The sequence below is a fragment of the Lithobates pipiens genome, unplaced genomic scaffold (assembly GCF_037356315.1).
Source record: "Lithobates pipiens isolate NorthernLeopardFrog02 unplaced genomic scaffold, aLitPip1_a1.2 Scaffold_8, whole genome shotgun sequence".
NCBI lineage: Eukaryota > Metazoa > Chordata > Amphibia > Anura > Ranidae > Lithobates > Lithobates pipiens.
This window is the reverse complement of record NW_027507903.1, coordinates 107,199,772-107,215,557: the sequence shown is the minus strand read 5'-3', so window position 1 is coordinate 107,215,557 and position 15,786 is coordinate 107,199,772. Positions and strand designations below refer to the sequence as shown.

General features: G+C 44.8%; 1 protein-coding gene across 1 annotated transcript in view; it reads right to left on the bottom strand.

The window, feature by feature from the left end:
• The window catches only part of TRIP4 (thyroid hormone receptor interactor 4), an 84,450-nt gene extending 69,714 nt beyond the window's left edge, over positions 1-14,736 (bottom strand). Inside the window, exon 1 of the mRNA XM_077472884.1 lies at positions 14,621-14,736. Coding sequence (XP_077329010.1) covers positions 14,621-14,631 — 11 coding nt within the window. The 5' untranslated portion in view covers positions 14,632-14,736. The remainder of the gene's footprint in view (positions 1-14,620) is intronic.
• Positions 14,737-15,786: the final 1,050 nt, after the last annotated feature.

The following is a 15,786-nucleotide window of genomic DNA, read 5'->3' as shown; positions in this document are numbered from 1 at the left end:
CTGATCTATCATCATTTGGGCTACTTTCCAACAGGGAGCCAATGACTGCGCTGTTCTCAATCTATTCAATCAACAGCCGAGAACCCCTTAGCAGAGAGAAGGCACATCCCGTGGGACAAGCTTGAGGGCTCAGGTAAGTAAGATGGGGGGGCTGGGGGCCAGTCACTGACAGGTATTTTTTCACCTTAATGCATAGGATGCATTAAGGTAAAAAAACACCTTTACAACCGCTTTTAAGAACTTCTTTTGGGCAACAGGCATCTTGCGATTCTATTTGCGTGATTTTACCGCACTCTCTCGGGTAGCAATCACGGTAAAACCACTGCCGCAATTTTTCTGTCAAAATAACAGGGATCGCAAGGGCTTTCCGCAATTTGTGGTGTTTCCGAATCATAGCAATTCCGCCCACAAAACAAAATGCCATTTTGTGAATGGAGCTTTAGGGGCCATGCAGGACCCCTTAGCCAGGCATGCAATCACATGCCTGATGAAGGGAACCTGTGCATGTCCAAAATGTTGCACTTGGTCACCTATGATTGTGATGTGAACTTTCTGCAATAAAAGCTTTGGATGACATTTATCGATCCATGGTGTGCTGCTGAATATACAGTGGGTAAAAAAAGTATTTAACACGTCACCATTTTTCTAGATAAATGTATTTCTAAAGGTGTGATTGACATGACATTTTCACCAAATGTCGGTAACCAGCCATGCAATCCATACATACAAAGAAACCAAAACAAATACATTCGGGAATTAAGTTATGTGTAATAAAATGTAATGTCACAGGGAAAATAAATATTAAACATGCTAACTGAAAATGTAACCACTTCAGCCCTGGAAGATTTGGCTGCTGAATGACCGGGTCATTTTTTGCGACACTGCACCCAAACAAAATGTCCTTTTTTTTCCCCACAAATAGAGCTTTCTTTTGGTTGCATTTGATCATCTCTGCGGTTTTGATTTTTTGCTCTATAAACAAAAAAATAGCAATAATTTTGAAAAAACACAATATTTTGTACATTTTGCTATAATATATATCCCCCTTAAAAAAAAAAAAAAAAAAAAGCTAATATTTTCTCAGTTTAGGCCGATAAGTATTCTTCTACATATTTTTGGTAAAAAAAAAAAAAAAAAAACACGTAATAAGCGTATATTGATTGGTTTGGGCAAAAGTTATAGCGTCTACAAAATAGGGAATAGATTTCTAGTATTTTTTTTTTACTAGTCATAGCAGCGATCTGCAATTTTTATCAAGACTGCGACATTATGGCGGACACATTGGACACTTTTGACACATTTTTGGGACCATTGGCATTTATACAGAGATCAGTGCTATAAAAATACACTGATTACTGTAAAAATGTCACTGGCAGGGAAGGGGTTAACACTAGTGGGAATCAAAGGGTTAACTGCATTCCCTGTTTGTGTTTCTAACTGTAGGGGGAGGGGACTGACCTAGAGGAAATGACAGATCGTGGTTCTGAGCTATTAGGAACTCATGATCTGTCTCTTCCAGTCCACTAGATGTTGTAATTGTCTACCCCTATGTCGGGAATCCAGAATTTTGCTAACTTCATACTCTTGATGATCATCCACAGAGACTAAGTAGGATATCTATATAGTAGAGAGAACCTATTCTTAACAAAGGGTTTAAGCAAGGATACATGAAATGTATTGGGGAGATACGAAGGTGAGGGGGCAAGCGAAGTTTATAAGCCACTGGATTGACTTGCTGAAGGATGCGAAAAGGTCCTATAAATCTAGGACCTAATTTGGGAGAGGGCTGCTGCAGCTTAATGGATAACCATACCAGCTGATTAAGACAAAAGTGGGGGGCAGGTTTTCTGTGACGGTGCGCAAACAGCTTGTATCGGTGTACAGACTGCAGCAGAACCTTTCTTACATTCTTCTGGTGCTTCGTTAATCTAGACACCATGTTGGCTGCTGCAGGTACCTCTACCAGAGAAGACTGGAAGGGAAGAACCCTGGGTTGATGCCCAAAGGCGGCTTGGAAAGGGGAACATCTTAGGGAAGAGTGCCATTGTGAATTGTGCGCCAATTCAGCTAGATGTAACATCTCACACCAGTTGTCATGTTCAGCATTGATATAAGCCCGTAAGTAGATCTCCAAATCTTGATTGACCCTTTCCGTTTGGCCATTAGATTGGGGGTGCTATCCTGAAGACAGGGAATTCTTGATTCCCAGGTGTTTGCAAACGGCCCTCCAAAATGAGAAAATTAACTGAGGGCCTCTGCCGCTAACTATATTGACAGAAATGCTGTGTAAATCGATGAAATTTTCAAGGAAGGATAGGGCCAAGCTGGGGGCAGAAGGTAATGCGGGCATGGGAATGAAGTGGGCTAACTTAGCAAATCGGTCAACTACAACCCAAATGATGGTATTCCCACTGGAGGAGGGCAAGTCCACGATAAAGTCCATGCTAATATGAGTCCAGGGAGCACAAGGAACAGGTAACGGTTGTAGTAAACCTTGAGGAACAGAACAATGCATTTTGATGGCCGCACAAACCGAACAGCCTCTAACAAAGGCTATAACATCCTTTTTTAGAGTAGGCCACCAAACCAGGGACTTTATGCGTAGAAAGGTTTGATTGATACCAGGGTGTCTGGATACCTTCTGGCCATGGGCCCATTGTAACACTTCTTCCGTAATTCTAGGAGAACAAAGTATTGGGCAGAACTGAGAAATTAGAAGGTGCCCGAGACTGTGCAGGCAACAAGTTCCTTTGTAGAGCAGTATCCAGTTGTGCAATAATTCATTCAGGAGGGACAACATGATCAAGAGGTATTTTCAGATTCTGACAAGGAAACTGCCGAGACAGGGCATCGGCCTTGGTGTTCTTGGTGCCAGGAATGTATGTTACTACAAAGTTGAACCAGGAGAAAGAAAGTGCCCAGCGGGCTTGTCTGGAATTCAGTCTTTGAGCATTCTCCAGGTAGATCAGGTTCTTATGGTCAGTCTGAACCACAACCAGAATTTCCGTACCTTAAAAAAGGTATCTCTATTCTCTATCCTGTCATAATTCTGTTCTGCGACTGAGAATTTTTTGGAGAAGAAGGTGACCGGATAAAGTTTGTTGGAAGTAGGTTCTTATTGAGATAAAACAGCTCCAGTGCCTACTTTGGAGGCATCAGCCTCCAAGGACTATACACGATTGGCCTGCTAACCCAATAGGTGACCCAGTAAAGAGACTGCCTGCACCAGCTTGCTGAAGTACATCTGGCCCTAGTATAATGTCAGGTCTGCTGGGAAATTCCAACCGCCTCTCCAGTTTCCTGACCGGTAGTCTTGTTATCCCAGTATCAGGTGGAGAGACAGTTAAGATCCTGCAGCCAGAATAAAAGGACCGCAATAGAGGGTGCAAACAACCTAACGGGGAACCCCCAATAAATAACTCATGGTTAGTAGAGGCCAAAGACAGGAACCCAGTGGGTAAAGGACAATCCAAGACAGCGGACCAAGGCAGAGGTATGCAGGGGTCAACCAGAAGGCAGTGTTGGAAACAGGCAGGGTCGGAAAGGAGATCAGCATAAATCCAAGGGGTAATCCCAGAATCAGAGTCGGGAACAAGCAAAGGCAGCAACCAGAAACAAATAGCACCCAGCAAACAGGAACCTATACTATGGCAAGGACAAGAAAGGGAAGTGAGGATTTATAGGGTCACTGATCAGGTGACTACCAACAGCTGGTCCCAGGGTGGAGCCAACATCCAAACTCATGGAGTAGAACCAAACTGACATTCTACCAAAAAGCAAGTTCCCTGGTGATTCAGGCAATAGGAACGCGTCTGCGAACACCAGATCCCAGATGGACATGGCATGACACTTAACAAAAAGAATGGACCACGTAATGACAGGTGGTCAAACAGGCATGATAAATTCACAGAGCCACAAAACCATTAATGGAGATCACAGATGGCTGGGTCTTGTAGTTCCACCAAATAATCAGAGGTGCATGCATAAAATATAAAAGAAGGAACTCCTCATGGTGTAGTATAATGAACCAGGGTCATATTTATTCAAAGACAAATCCAGGGTACTCACATTTCATCAGTTAAAAACGAGCATGTAAAAAGCAGCAGTCTGTATAAGCAGCATTTTTTTCAACCACAAAGATGGCCGAGGTCAACACGTTGCCTGTCTTTCGGCAAATATCTCCTAAACCGTGTAGGTTTCGGAGATATTTCTTGGACCTACAGGTAAGCCTAAGGCTGCTTTCACACTGGGGCGGTATTCAGGCGTTACAGCGCTAAAAATAGCGCCTGTGTAACGCCTGAAAAAAACCGGCCCCTTTAACTCCAGTGTGAAAGCCGGAGGGCTTTCACACTGGAGCGATGCGCTGGCAGGACGGTGAAAAAAGTCCTGCTAGCCGCATCTTTGCAGCGGTGAAGGAGCGGTGTATTCACCGCTCCTATACCGCTCCTACCCATTGAAATCAATGGGACACCGCGGCAATACCGCCGGCAAAGCGCCGCTGCAGCGGCGCTTTGCGGGTGGGTTTAACCCCTTTTCGGCCGCTAGCGGGGGTTAAAACCACCCCGCTAGCGCCCGCACACCGCCGCTAAAACGACGGTAAAGCGCCGCTAAAAAAAGCGGCGCTTTACCGCCGACGCTGCTCCCGCCCCAGTGTGAAAGCAGCCTTAATCTAGGCTTACCTGCAGGTCAAAGTGGTTTGTAAGGGTTTACAACAACTTTAACCACCAAGTGTCATTCTAAAATCAGGGATATATTTGTTCTAAATAACTTTTTGTAGGACTGTGCAGTTTCTCATGATAAGTGTGGCCATGTGATATTTCTAATTTATATATACATAATGTTAGAATTACTGGTAACGCCATTAGCTGAGCATACATTTCTAATGCATCAATATTATAAACACAAGTATATTAATTAGGAATAGATGTTTTACCTATATATATTATGATTAATTATATATCTAGATAGAAGAAGAAAACTGTATGGATACATATTTCTAAACACAATAATTTAGATATTTAACCCATTTGTACATATAGTATATTTCTAAATCAGATTAATACATATACCTAACAATATTATTACTTTGCCAGCAGACAATAAAATCATGACTTGCCTCTATTTCATGAGCTATAATACATGAGGTTATAGTCCTTTATTCATATACTTTTAGATCTATGTGAAGATGGTGCTGTTCTTAGTAAAATACAGGCAGTCCCCGAGTTATGAACACTATAGGGACTGTAGATTTGTTCTTAAGTGGAATTTTTGTGTAAGTCAGAACTTAAAAGAAAAGTATGGTTTCCTTTTTTTTTTGCATAATCATACTTACCTAGATGGATGCAGCATCAGAACGATCCTGCAGCTGTCCCCTGCCGTCCCTGCACTGAGAACCGAGCTACGAACACCGCTGATGGCTCGAGTTCTCGCTCCTCCCCGAGCAGAGCGATGCTGACTGTTAGGGATGCGCTTTGAGTTCGGGTCGAACTCATGTTCGACTCGAACATTGCCTGTTCGCCTGTTCAGCGAACAGTGAACAATTTGGGGTGTTCGCAGCAAATTCGAAAAGCCGGAAACACCCTGTACAAGTCTATGGGAGAAATCTAAAGTGCTAATTTTAAAGGCTAATATGCAAGTTATTGTCCTAAAAAGTGTTTGGGGACCCGGGTCCTGCCCCAGGGGACATGGATCAATGCAAAAAAAAGTTTTAAAAACGTCCGTTTTTTCTGGAGCAGTGATTTTAATAATAATTAAAGTGAAACAATAAAAGTGTAATATTCCTTTAAATTTCGTACCTGGGGGGTGTCTATAGTATGCCTGTGAAGGGGCGCATGTTTCCCAATTGACGTGAGGGTCCCCCTAAAAATCCATATCAGACCCTGGCAGGCCGCAGGAAAAGGGGGGACGAGAGAGCAGCCCCCCTCCTGAACCATACAAGCCACATGCCCTCAACATTGGCGTCAGAGGGGGCGGGGTCGGGTGACAGATGGCCCCGCCCTCCTCATATACGAAAAGTCAGGCGCTGGGATCCCCGCAGTGTCTCCTCCGTGGAGACAGAAGATGGATGGATTCGCTGCGCTGGACTAAGAAATCACCTATCGCTGGATAAGATCAGCCATCGCTGGACCCCAGAGAGATGATCATCTGTCACTGGATAGCAAGAGTGGATTACCACCACTGGAATCTTTTTTTATTTTTTTTTATTTTTAATAAAGGAATTTTTTAAAAGTGTGTTTGTCTTATTTAACTATTTTTTGCACTTTCTTTGTGAAATGGTAGGGGTACTTTTGTACCCCCTTACCATTTCAAACAGGGGGAGCAGGATCTGGGGGTCCCCTTGATTCTGATAAGCCCCCCGCTCGCAGACCCCTACAACCACCGGCCAAAAATGGGGACATGGTGCTTTGAGGGGTCACAGACCCCCAAAGCATCCTCACAATGTTGAGGGCATGTGGCTGGTATGGTTCAGGAGGGGGGCCGCTCTCTCGTCCCCCCTTCTTTTTCTGCGGCCTGCTAGGTTGCGAGCTCGGATAAAGGGTCTGGTATAGATTTTTAGGTGGACCCCCACGTAAAAATTTTTTTAAAAATTGACGTGGGGTTACCCTTAATATCCATACCAGACCTGAAGGGCCTGGTAAAAGAATTTGGGGGAACCCCACGCTTTTTTTTCCGCAGAAATTACACTTTGTGCAGGGACAGTTTTAAGCACAGGAAACATGCGCCCCTTCACAGGCATACTATAGACACCCCCCAGGTACGAAATTTAAAGGAATATTACACTTTTATTGTTTCACTTTAATCATTATTAAAAACACTGCTCCCGAAAAAACGGCCGTTTTTAAAACTTTTTTTTGCATTGATCCATGTCCCCTGGGGCAGGACCCAGGTCCCCAAGCACTTTTTAGGACAGTAACTTGCATATTAGCCTTTAAAATTAGCAGTTTAGATTTTGAACGTTCGAGTCCCATAGACTTTAATAGGGTTCTAAAGTTCACACGAAGTTTAGGTCTGTTTGCAGGTTCTGGTGCGAAAAGAACAGGGAGGTGTTCAGCTCATTCTTACTGACTGTCAGTCCTCTGATCATCCACGCTCATTGGAGCGATGAGCTGTGGAGGGGTGGGGAGCCGCCATCTCAGCGGCTCGCTGAGACTGCCATAAATCAAGGCAGCTGGCGGATCCAGACTTGGGAAGTTGGGATGACGTGCTGCCTCGATGGATGGCAGTGACATCAGCGGAGAGTGGACTTCAGACCGATCTCCGGTGAAAACGCTTCACAGGAGTGCAAAATTAGTTTCACTCCTGTAACCCATAGCCTAAAAAGCTCAAGCTGGACTTCTCCTTTAAAGCCCCATACACATTATCAGATTTTCTGCTGATTTTTTCCTTCAGATTTACCAAAACCATATAACATGAGGTCTAACCTTAGGAGTTTCAATCTGTATGCAATTAGGTACGTCCTTGCACCAGGGGCGGATCCAGGGGGGACAACGGGGCAATTGCTCCCCCTGAGAAAATAATGAGCGGGTGACTGACCAGGCCAGTGGGTGAACGAGCAATCATGCCGCCAGGCGGTTGGGCTGGCGTATGACTGAGCAAGCAGGCAGGTGTTGTCAAGAAGCCACTACCCATCTGAATATATGACATAAGGGACGTTGCGTCGCGGCCATCTTGGTACTCCCGCACTCGTCCACTTAAGCCTAGTGTTATAAGTTGGCTGCCACCAAATGCAGATTGTCAGTTGCCATGCCACGTGCTGCATCCCCTGCCACCAGAACTTGCCAATGTCGCCTGCCACAAGATGCGGATTGTCACAAAGTGATGTTGCATTGTAGCCATCTTGGTACACCCCCACTTGTTTGCAGTAAGCCTAGAGTTAGAAGTCGGTAAGCAGGCATCTTTATACACCCACTGGAGTCTTGCTTTTCACAGGTATTTTTAACAGTAAACTCAACTTATATTTCACTAAATAAGCTGAGTTGACTGTTAAAAATAACTGTGAAAAGCAAGACTCCGGTGGGTGTATAAAGATGCCCGCTTACCGACTTCTAACTCTAGGCTTACTGCAGACAAGTGGGGGTGTACCAAGATGGCCGCAATGCGACATCACTTTGTGACAATCCGCATCTTGTGGCAGGCGACATTGGCAAGTTCTGGTGGCAGGGGATGCAGCACGTGACATGGCAACTGACAATCTGCATTTGGTGGCAGCCAACGGTGGCAAGTGATGACGTGCTGCATCTGGTGACAGGCGACGGTAGCAAGTGACACGCACAAGGATCCCACTGATTCTGCATTATGGTGAGTTGAATTATTTAATTTTATATTAAAGTGTAATAATAGAAATAATGCGCTTCAATCATCCTGACACCATATCAACCATGGCGGCATGATGATTAAAGCACCAACACCAGCCATTGCCCCGACAAATTGCACACTAAATTTTCTGGCAGTGCCCCTCCCGACACTAGGCTCTGGATGCGTCCCTGCTTTGCACTACATGGTTTTGGTAAATCTGACGACAAATATCAGCAGAAAATCTGATAGTGTGTGTATGGGGCTTAAGTGTAACTTCTGGGCATGCAGTTACGTTATCTGGGGCTCTTCTAGCAATGCAGTACATGTAGTACTGAAGTGTGGAATGTGTCTGGTTCTGCAAGATAGCTGCTCAGAGGTATCCAGGACCAGCATGGTGCACAAGCGGCCAGTATTGAGCTCCGTTCGTAAGTAGGAGTCATTCATAACTCGGTTGTTTGCAACTCGGGGACTGCCTGTATTATCATAAATATATAAACAAACATTCCACAGTTCCTTTATTGCATATTATGGACCATGGAGGTTGTACAACAATATTTATGTAAATATTCCTAGATATTTTAAATGAAGTGAACTGAACTGAAATATATGAAATTGTTACAAAACAGAAAAAAAATGTTTCTTTCTAGCAGGGGTTTTGCTCTGTTTATCTTTCTCAAAGCCGATACAATGACTGAACACTTACAGTCCCAAGAAAAAGTATTCATACCCCTTAACATTTTCCAAATTTTCTCATTTTACAACCAAAAACATAAATGTATTTTATTGGGATTTTAGGTGATAGACCAACACAAAGTGGCACATAATTGTGAAGTGGAAGAAAAATGATAAATGGTTTTCAAAATCTTTTACAAATAAATATCTGAAAATGTGTGTTGTGCATTTGTATTGAGCCCCCTTTACTCTGATACCCCTAACTAAAATCTAGTGGAATGAATTGCCTTAGGAAGTCACCTGATTAGTAAATAAAATCCACCTATGTGTAATTTAATCTCAGGATAAATACAACTGTTCTATGAAGTTCTCAGGTTTGTTAGAGAACTTTAGTGAACAAATAGCATCATGAAGGCCAAGGAACACACCAGACAGGTCAGGGATAAAGTAGTGGAGAAGTTTAAAGCAGGGTTAGATTATAAAAAAAAATCCCAAGTTTTTAACATCTCATGGAGCACTGTTCAATCCATCATATGAAGATGGAAAGAGTATGGCACAACTGCAAACCTACCAAGACATGGCCATCCATCTAAACTGACAGGAATTCAGCATTCCCACCATTTCTTCTGGCAGGCATGGAACCACAGTCTGGTTGGGTGCTTTAAGGTTACTTTCTCTTGGAGCCTGCCCAGTGGGAGTGTCATTCTTTTTGTGCTTTCTGGGAGAGGGTACTTAAGATGCGGATGTCACGTGGTTCAGGGGTTCCGGTCCAGAAGGGTGTTCTGACTCAATGGCCCTGGTCCTCCTGACCAGCCCCCAGGAAGGTTATGGCCTGGGGTGCGGATCCACCCGACTTTATGCCTCGGGGCTTGCTAGCCCAAGGCAAGGAAACTAAAGAAAGGATTCAGAGGTGGTCCGGTGCCGTCTCCGGTTGTGGAGAGGCCCAGCAACTTTGTGGCTATCCAGGGGAGGACTCTTCAGAAGAAGGCCACATATGGGTTGGCTTCTTAACAAGAGCCTGGTGAGGCTGAGGGACCTAAGTGAATCCAATCTTGTGGGTATCACCAAACCGGTTGAAAGATCCAGGTATTACATGAGTGTTCTACAAGTTCTAGTTTCCTACATGTTCTACAACAACGTCTGTGGCAGAGACTTATTCCTACATGTTCTACTACAATGTCTGTGGCAGAGATTTGTTCCTGATTTAAGCACCTTGTTGGTTGCTAGGCCTTGTGAAAGAGGGACTATCCAACTTGAGTGAACATCCAGCTGTGAATGGCTATTCTCTGGATTTAGTCAAAGTAAGAGAGTTCTTTATTATTGACTTTGACACTTAGGCCGCGTACACACGGGCGGATTGTCTGCCCAACTAAGTTCGTCAGACAATCCGACAGACAGTCCGTCCAACTTTTAAATGAACGGACTTGACCACACACGACGAACAGACAGTCCGCTGAAAGCTTGCGCGATGACGTGTACAGCACGTACGACGGGACTAGAAATACGACGTCCAATACACTGCAATGCAACCTTCGGCCGTGTAAATCCTTTCTGAGCATGCGCCATACTTAGTCCGGAAATTACGGAAATTCCGAAAGACTTAGTCCGCCAGACTGTCCGCTGAAAAAGTCCACTGAAGCCCACACACGAGCGGATTGTCCGCTGAAACACGTTTCAGCGGACTAAGTTGAACGGACAATCCTCTCGTGTGTACGCGGCCTAAGAGTACCTAAACCTTTCCTCCTAACCCTCTGATCCTATACTAGGAGACTGTTAACTACATTTTCTGCAAATAAAAATCCCTTTAAGCGGACCTGTCATCAGTCTCTAAAGTTTCTGGGCCATCTACCACGGGAACCCCTAGACAAAAATCGAGGTGAAGAAGGTAACGTTAAGCCCAATCAAACCAGCAGCTCCTTCGGGATTCAGTGCTATAGTTATATATATATAGTTATATATTCTTGAATCAGAGCCTGTTCAATACAAACCCCCGTGTCCGCCACCGGGGAAATTGGTGGGCCCTCTTGTCTGCGAGTTCCGCCTGTGGGGGTGAGCTGATCTTCTTAATTCAATTCAACTTGTATTGTAAAACTCCTGGAGATATATATTTATTTATTGTTTGCTGTGTTGTCGATGTTTTATCTACATTTATTATCTGCTTTATAGATTATCCTCCTGATGAAGCGGCTTTACGCAAAACTAGTAGAGGAAATTGTGTATACTCCTCTCCAATTGAAACTCTACGGGGGAACCCGCTCGTAGTTTGCTAATTGTGGTGTATACTATTTTTTAATGTATTGATGTTTATGTAGATGTTTTTGTCTCTATTAAACTTTATATACTTTTGATTACCTATTATTCACTATTGACTACCAAGTACCGAGATAGTCCATACAAACAATCCCTTTGGTGTGGATGTACAGGGGCCAGCATAAGCAACTGCTCTGGCATTTACATACCTGTCAATATTCTTAAACTGGCAGGAAGGACAAGGAGAGCATTAATCAGACAAGCAGCCAAGAGGCCCATGGTAACTCTGGAGGAGCTGCAGAGATGGAAGAGTGGCAAGAAGAAAGCCATTGTTGAAAGAAATCCATAAGAAGTCCACTTTGCAGTTTGCTAGAAGCCATGGGGGGGGGGGGGGGGGCACAGCAAACATGTGGAAGAAGGTGCTGTGGTCAGATGAGAACAAAATTTAACTTGTTGGCCTAAAAGCAATATGCTATGTGTGGCAGAAAACTAACACTGCACATCACACTCAACGCACATCCCCACCATGAAACATGGTTGAGGCAGAATCATGTTGTGGAGATGCTTTTCTTCAGCAGGGACAGGGAAGCTGGTCAGAGTTGATAGGAAGATGAATGGAGGCAAATACAGGGTAATCTTAGAAGAAAACTTGTTATGCCACATACACACAGTTGGAATTTTGGCCAGCAAAAGACCGATGAGAGCTTTTTGTCGGAAAATGCGACCGTGTGTATGCTTCATTGGAATTTTGCTGGCTGAATTTCCACCAGCAAAAAAAATTGAGAGCACGTTCTCAATTTTTCCGATGGAAATTCCGATCGTGTGTATGCAATTCCGACGCGCAAAAAAACATGCATGCTCAAAATCAAGTAGGAAGGCGCTCGGTCTTGTAAAACTAGCATTCGTAATGGAGTTCGCACATCCATCACAAAGATGATTTTTAAATCTTTCAATGCAGCGCGTTCTCTTCTTCTTTATAATACTAGAAGAACGAAGTTGTTTTGCTGCTCATATTCACACAGAGTTCTCACAAACGTCTTTCTTTATTATTTCTGTGATCTCATAATTATTATTTTTTTTTAAAAGCCAGATCTCCATAATAATGTTTAGAATAAAATTATTATTATTTTTTTCGTATTTTTTTTAATAAAGATCTGTTGTTTTTTTTTGTTTTTTTTGGCAAATTATTTTCTAGTGATCTCCATTTTTTTTGTATTTCATGTTTCCACAACACAGAGGAGTATCTAGTGAAAATGGCGCCTATGGCAGACACTGAATCTACGCCCCTGTCAAAACAGTATCTTTCAGATACTGCGGACAGGACATGGTTAGAGGCTGTGGACATGGTAGTTTCCTCTTCTGTCCCCCTTTCATATTACCATACCTTTCCACATCAGTCAGTGTCTGTCTTCTGCTCTGTCACTGTGTCCCGTTCACCTGTCCAGTCAGGCTCCAGTCAGGCACTGTGCACATCAGTGTACTGTCCTCCTCTGCCGGGCCAACTCCCCCCCCCCCCCCCCCAGTAATGTCCTCCTGAGTCCTCCTGTGGCCTGTGTCTCCTCTCTGCACCGTTGTGCCGCTGCAGCACCACTGAGAACGAGTGCCTTCCATTTAAAAATGGCACCAGGTGGCGACATTACGTTACTGCGCATGCGCTGCCCCGTCAAGTTCTGCAGACTTTGGAACGGCCCACGGCTATCGCTGCCCATAACAGGCTTTTACGGCAGAAAAGACCATACCTCCCAACTTTTGAACTTTAGAACGAGGGACACTTGAGGGAGGAAGCATCCAAAGGCACGCTACGTGAACTGTAGTAAAAGTGGATGTGGTCAAATTCTCAATGGGGGGGGGGGGGGGGGCTTAATGGGCCTGGCTAAACAAAACCCAGGTTTGCTAGTACCTCTAAAATATGCTTTGATTGCTGTGCCACAAGAGTCTCACGGACACATGCAAACCCCAGCACTATAATAAAAAAAGAAAAGAAAGAAAAAGCTTCCGTTACAAATGGTTTTGCATAAAGTATGAAAGTGTGCATTACACAAAGTGTAGAAGGATTCAGGAATGCATTACCTACAGAGTGAGTAATTGAAAATTGTGATGTGTGAGTACAGGGTTACACAAGACTGAAAACCCCCTGAGGAGTGGAACAGACCATTGATCCTGACACTTTACAACTTTGTCCCAGCCAGCAATGTATGTCAACTTCTGGCTGAATAGGACCTGCAGCAGTGTGAACATCCAGGGATTGGTGAGCAAGCCAGCTGGATGTGAACTGTGCAGCGCGGATCAGAGACTTCACCTGTCACATCCAAGCTGTGATGTCGGTTATGGGCGGGACTGATACTCAGAACCGCCCCTCTGTCAAACAACCAGTGTAATGAAAGAGCTGCCCAGAGCTGTCAGGTTTTTTTTTTCAGTTCAGCATGCTGGTTGAATGAGAAAATTGAATAGTGTGTACCCAATCCAATTTTCAGGTAAGTGTCAGCTTTAGGCTACTTTCACACTGGGGCGCTCAGCACGCGGGCGGTAAAGCGGCTCCATATTTAGCGGCACTTTACCATCATTTTAGCAGCGCTGATCAGCTGCAAGCGGGACAGTTTTAACCCCCACTAGCGGCCGAAAAAGGTGGGTTTGGAGCGCTGCCCCATTGTTTTCAATGAGAAGTTGAGCTTTAGGAGCGGTGAATACACCGTTCCAAAGATGCGGCTTGCAGGACTTTTTTGACCATCCTGCAAGCGCACCGCTCCAGTGTGAAAGCCCTCAGGGCTTTCACATTGGAGTGCACTGAGCGGCTCTTTCAGGGCGCTTTGCAGGCGATATTTTTAGCACTTTAGCGCCTGCAAAGCACCTCCGTGTGAAAGGGGCCTTAGTGTCTCCCCACACCAGGTACTGGCCTTGGCACAGAGCAAAGCATTCACCAGGTGCCTTACAAGCAGACAGACGGAAGTTGAGTGCAGGGATGGTGTCAGCAATGGAGGTGCTCAGCTGTAGTACTTACCTTTTACTTTGATCTGAATGACAGGTTCTCTTTACTGCCTGACACCCCTAGGTGCCTGATCCCCCTCTCAGATCTCCTGTAGGGGGCCCCGGAGCCCACACACTGGACAGATCCAATCTGCAGAGAGATATAGTATCTCCAACTAGAGATCCCATCAATACATACAGACAGCTGAGGGGGAGGCCAGCCTGATACATCATTCCCCCCACCAGCACAGTGAGTAGATGGAACATCACACAGCATGTAGTACCCAGGAAGTGATGTCCTCAGCACTGTACATAGTGATGGCACAATAATAAACCTCCCCAGAATGCAGCTGACATGCTGGGACCTGTAGTCCCTCCTGTGAATGTCTGATACCCCACTGTCCAATCAGAGCTCAGCCTCCTCTCACGATACACTCACCTTACATTCATCTGCGGTGTTATCCCTGTGTATACTAACAGAAGCTGCTCATGCTGGAAAGGACGTAGGGGGAGAGGCTGGGCTTAGATACAACGTTCTAGAGGGGAGGTGCTACTGTGTTCTGTGCAAGGGAGGAATGGGGAAGTGTGGTGTGCGGGATGTGATAGGGAGTGGGAGGAGCATTACATGTAATGAAGTACCATGTGAGTCGGCTCTTTCATTACACTGGTTGTTTGACAGAGGGGCGGTTCTGAGTATCAGTCCCGCCCATACCCGGCATCACAACTTTGATGTGACAGGTGAAGTCTTTCATCAGAGCTGCACAGTGCACATCCAGCTGTCTTGTTCGTCAATCCCTGGATGTTTCCACTGTTGTAGGTCCTATTCATCCACAAGTTGACATATAAGCAACATAATTATGCAGGGCAAAACCTTGCTGCCCAGCCACTCAGCAGCGCCCATTTCATATGGCGCCCATGGCACTTGCCATATGTGCCATACCCTGGATACACCACTGCCACAACACCATTATTATCTTGTATTTGTAAATCTTAAGGAGGTTACTTAGTGTTGGTGTCCCTTGTTAATTTGACCTTGTATTTTTAAAATGTACCTGCCTACTCACAAACTGTCCTCTTTGAAGAAAAACACATAGGCAAGTATTTCAGAAATGAAAATAGCCATTTTTTCTGGGTCCTAACAAAATAAAGAGGAAGGCAACGCTGGAGAAACTGGTGAAATTTGCAAAGCCTTTGTACCCCAGGGCACACATCAACTATTTTACAGTCAAAATTGGTGGCCTGAGGAGTCCTTATAATAGTGAGCACAATCCGGTCCAGGACTACAAGAGATCAGGAACAGCAGCAGATGAAATATCTGTCCCCAGGGTGTGGTCATTTAACAGCCTGCATCTTTTGTCAGACCAGACTGAACCCAGGCCATCAATCTCTGGTCTTCCTTAGACGCTTCCTTCCAGGCTGTGGCTCTGGTGTTGGAGGTGTGGCAGGAGGTGGAGGAGGAGGAGTAGGACCTGGAGGAGGAGGAGGACCATGGTTCAACTTACAAATGTGGGTTTGTCTTGTGAGTTGGCATCTCAACCCCTTATTTAGGGTTTGCAAGATCACGTCCTCACATAAGAGGCGTTGGCCTTCCTCCATTTCCAGCAT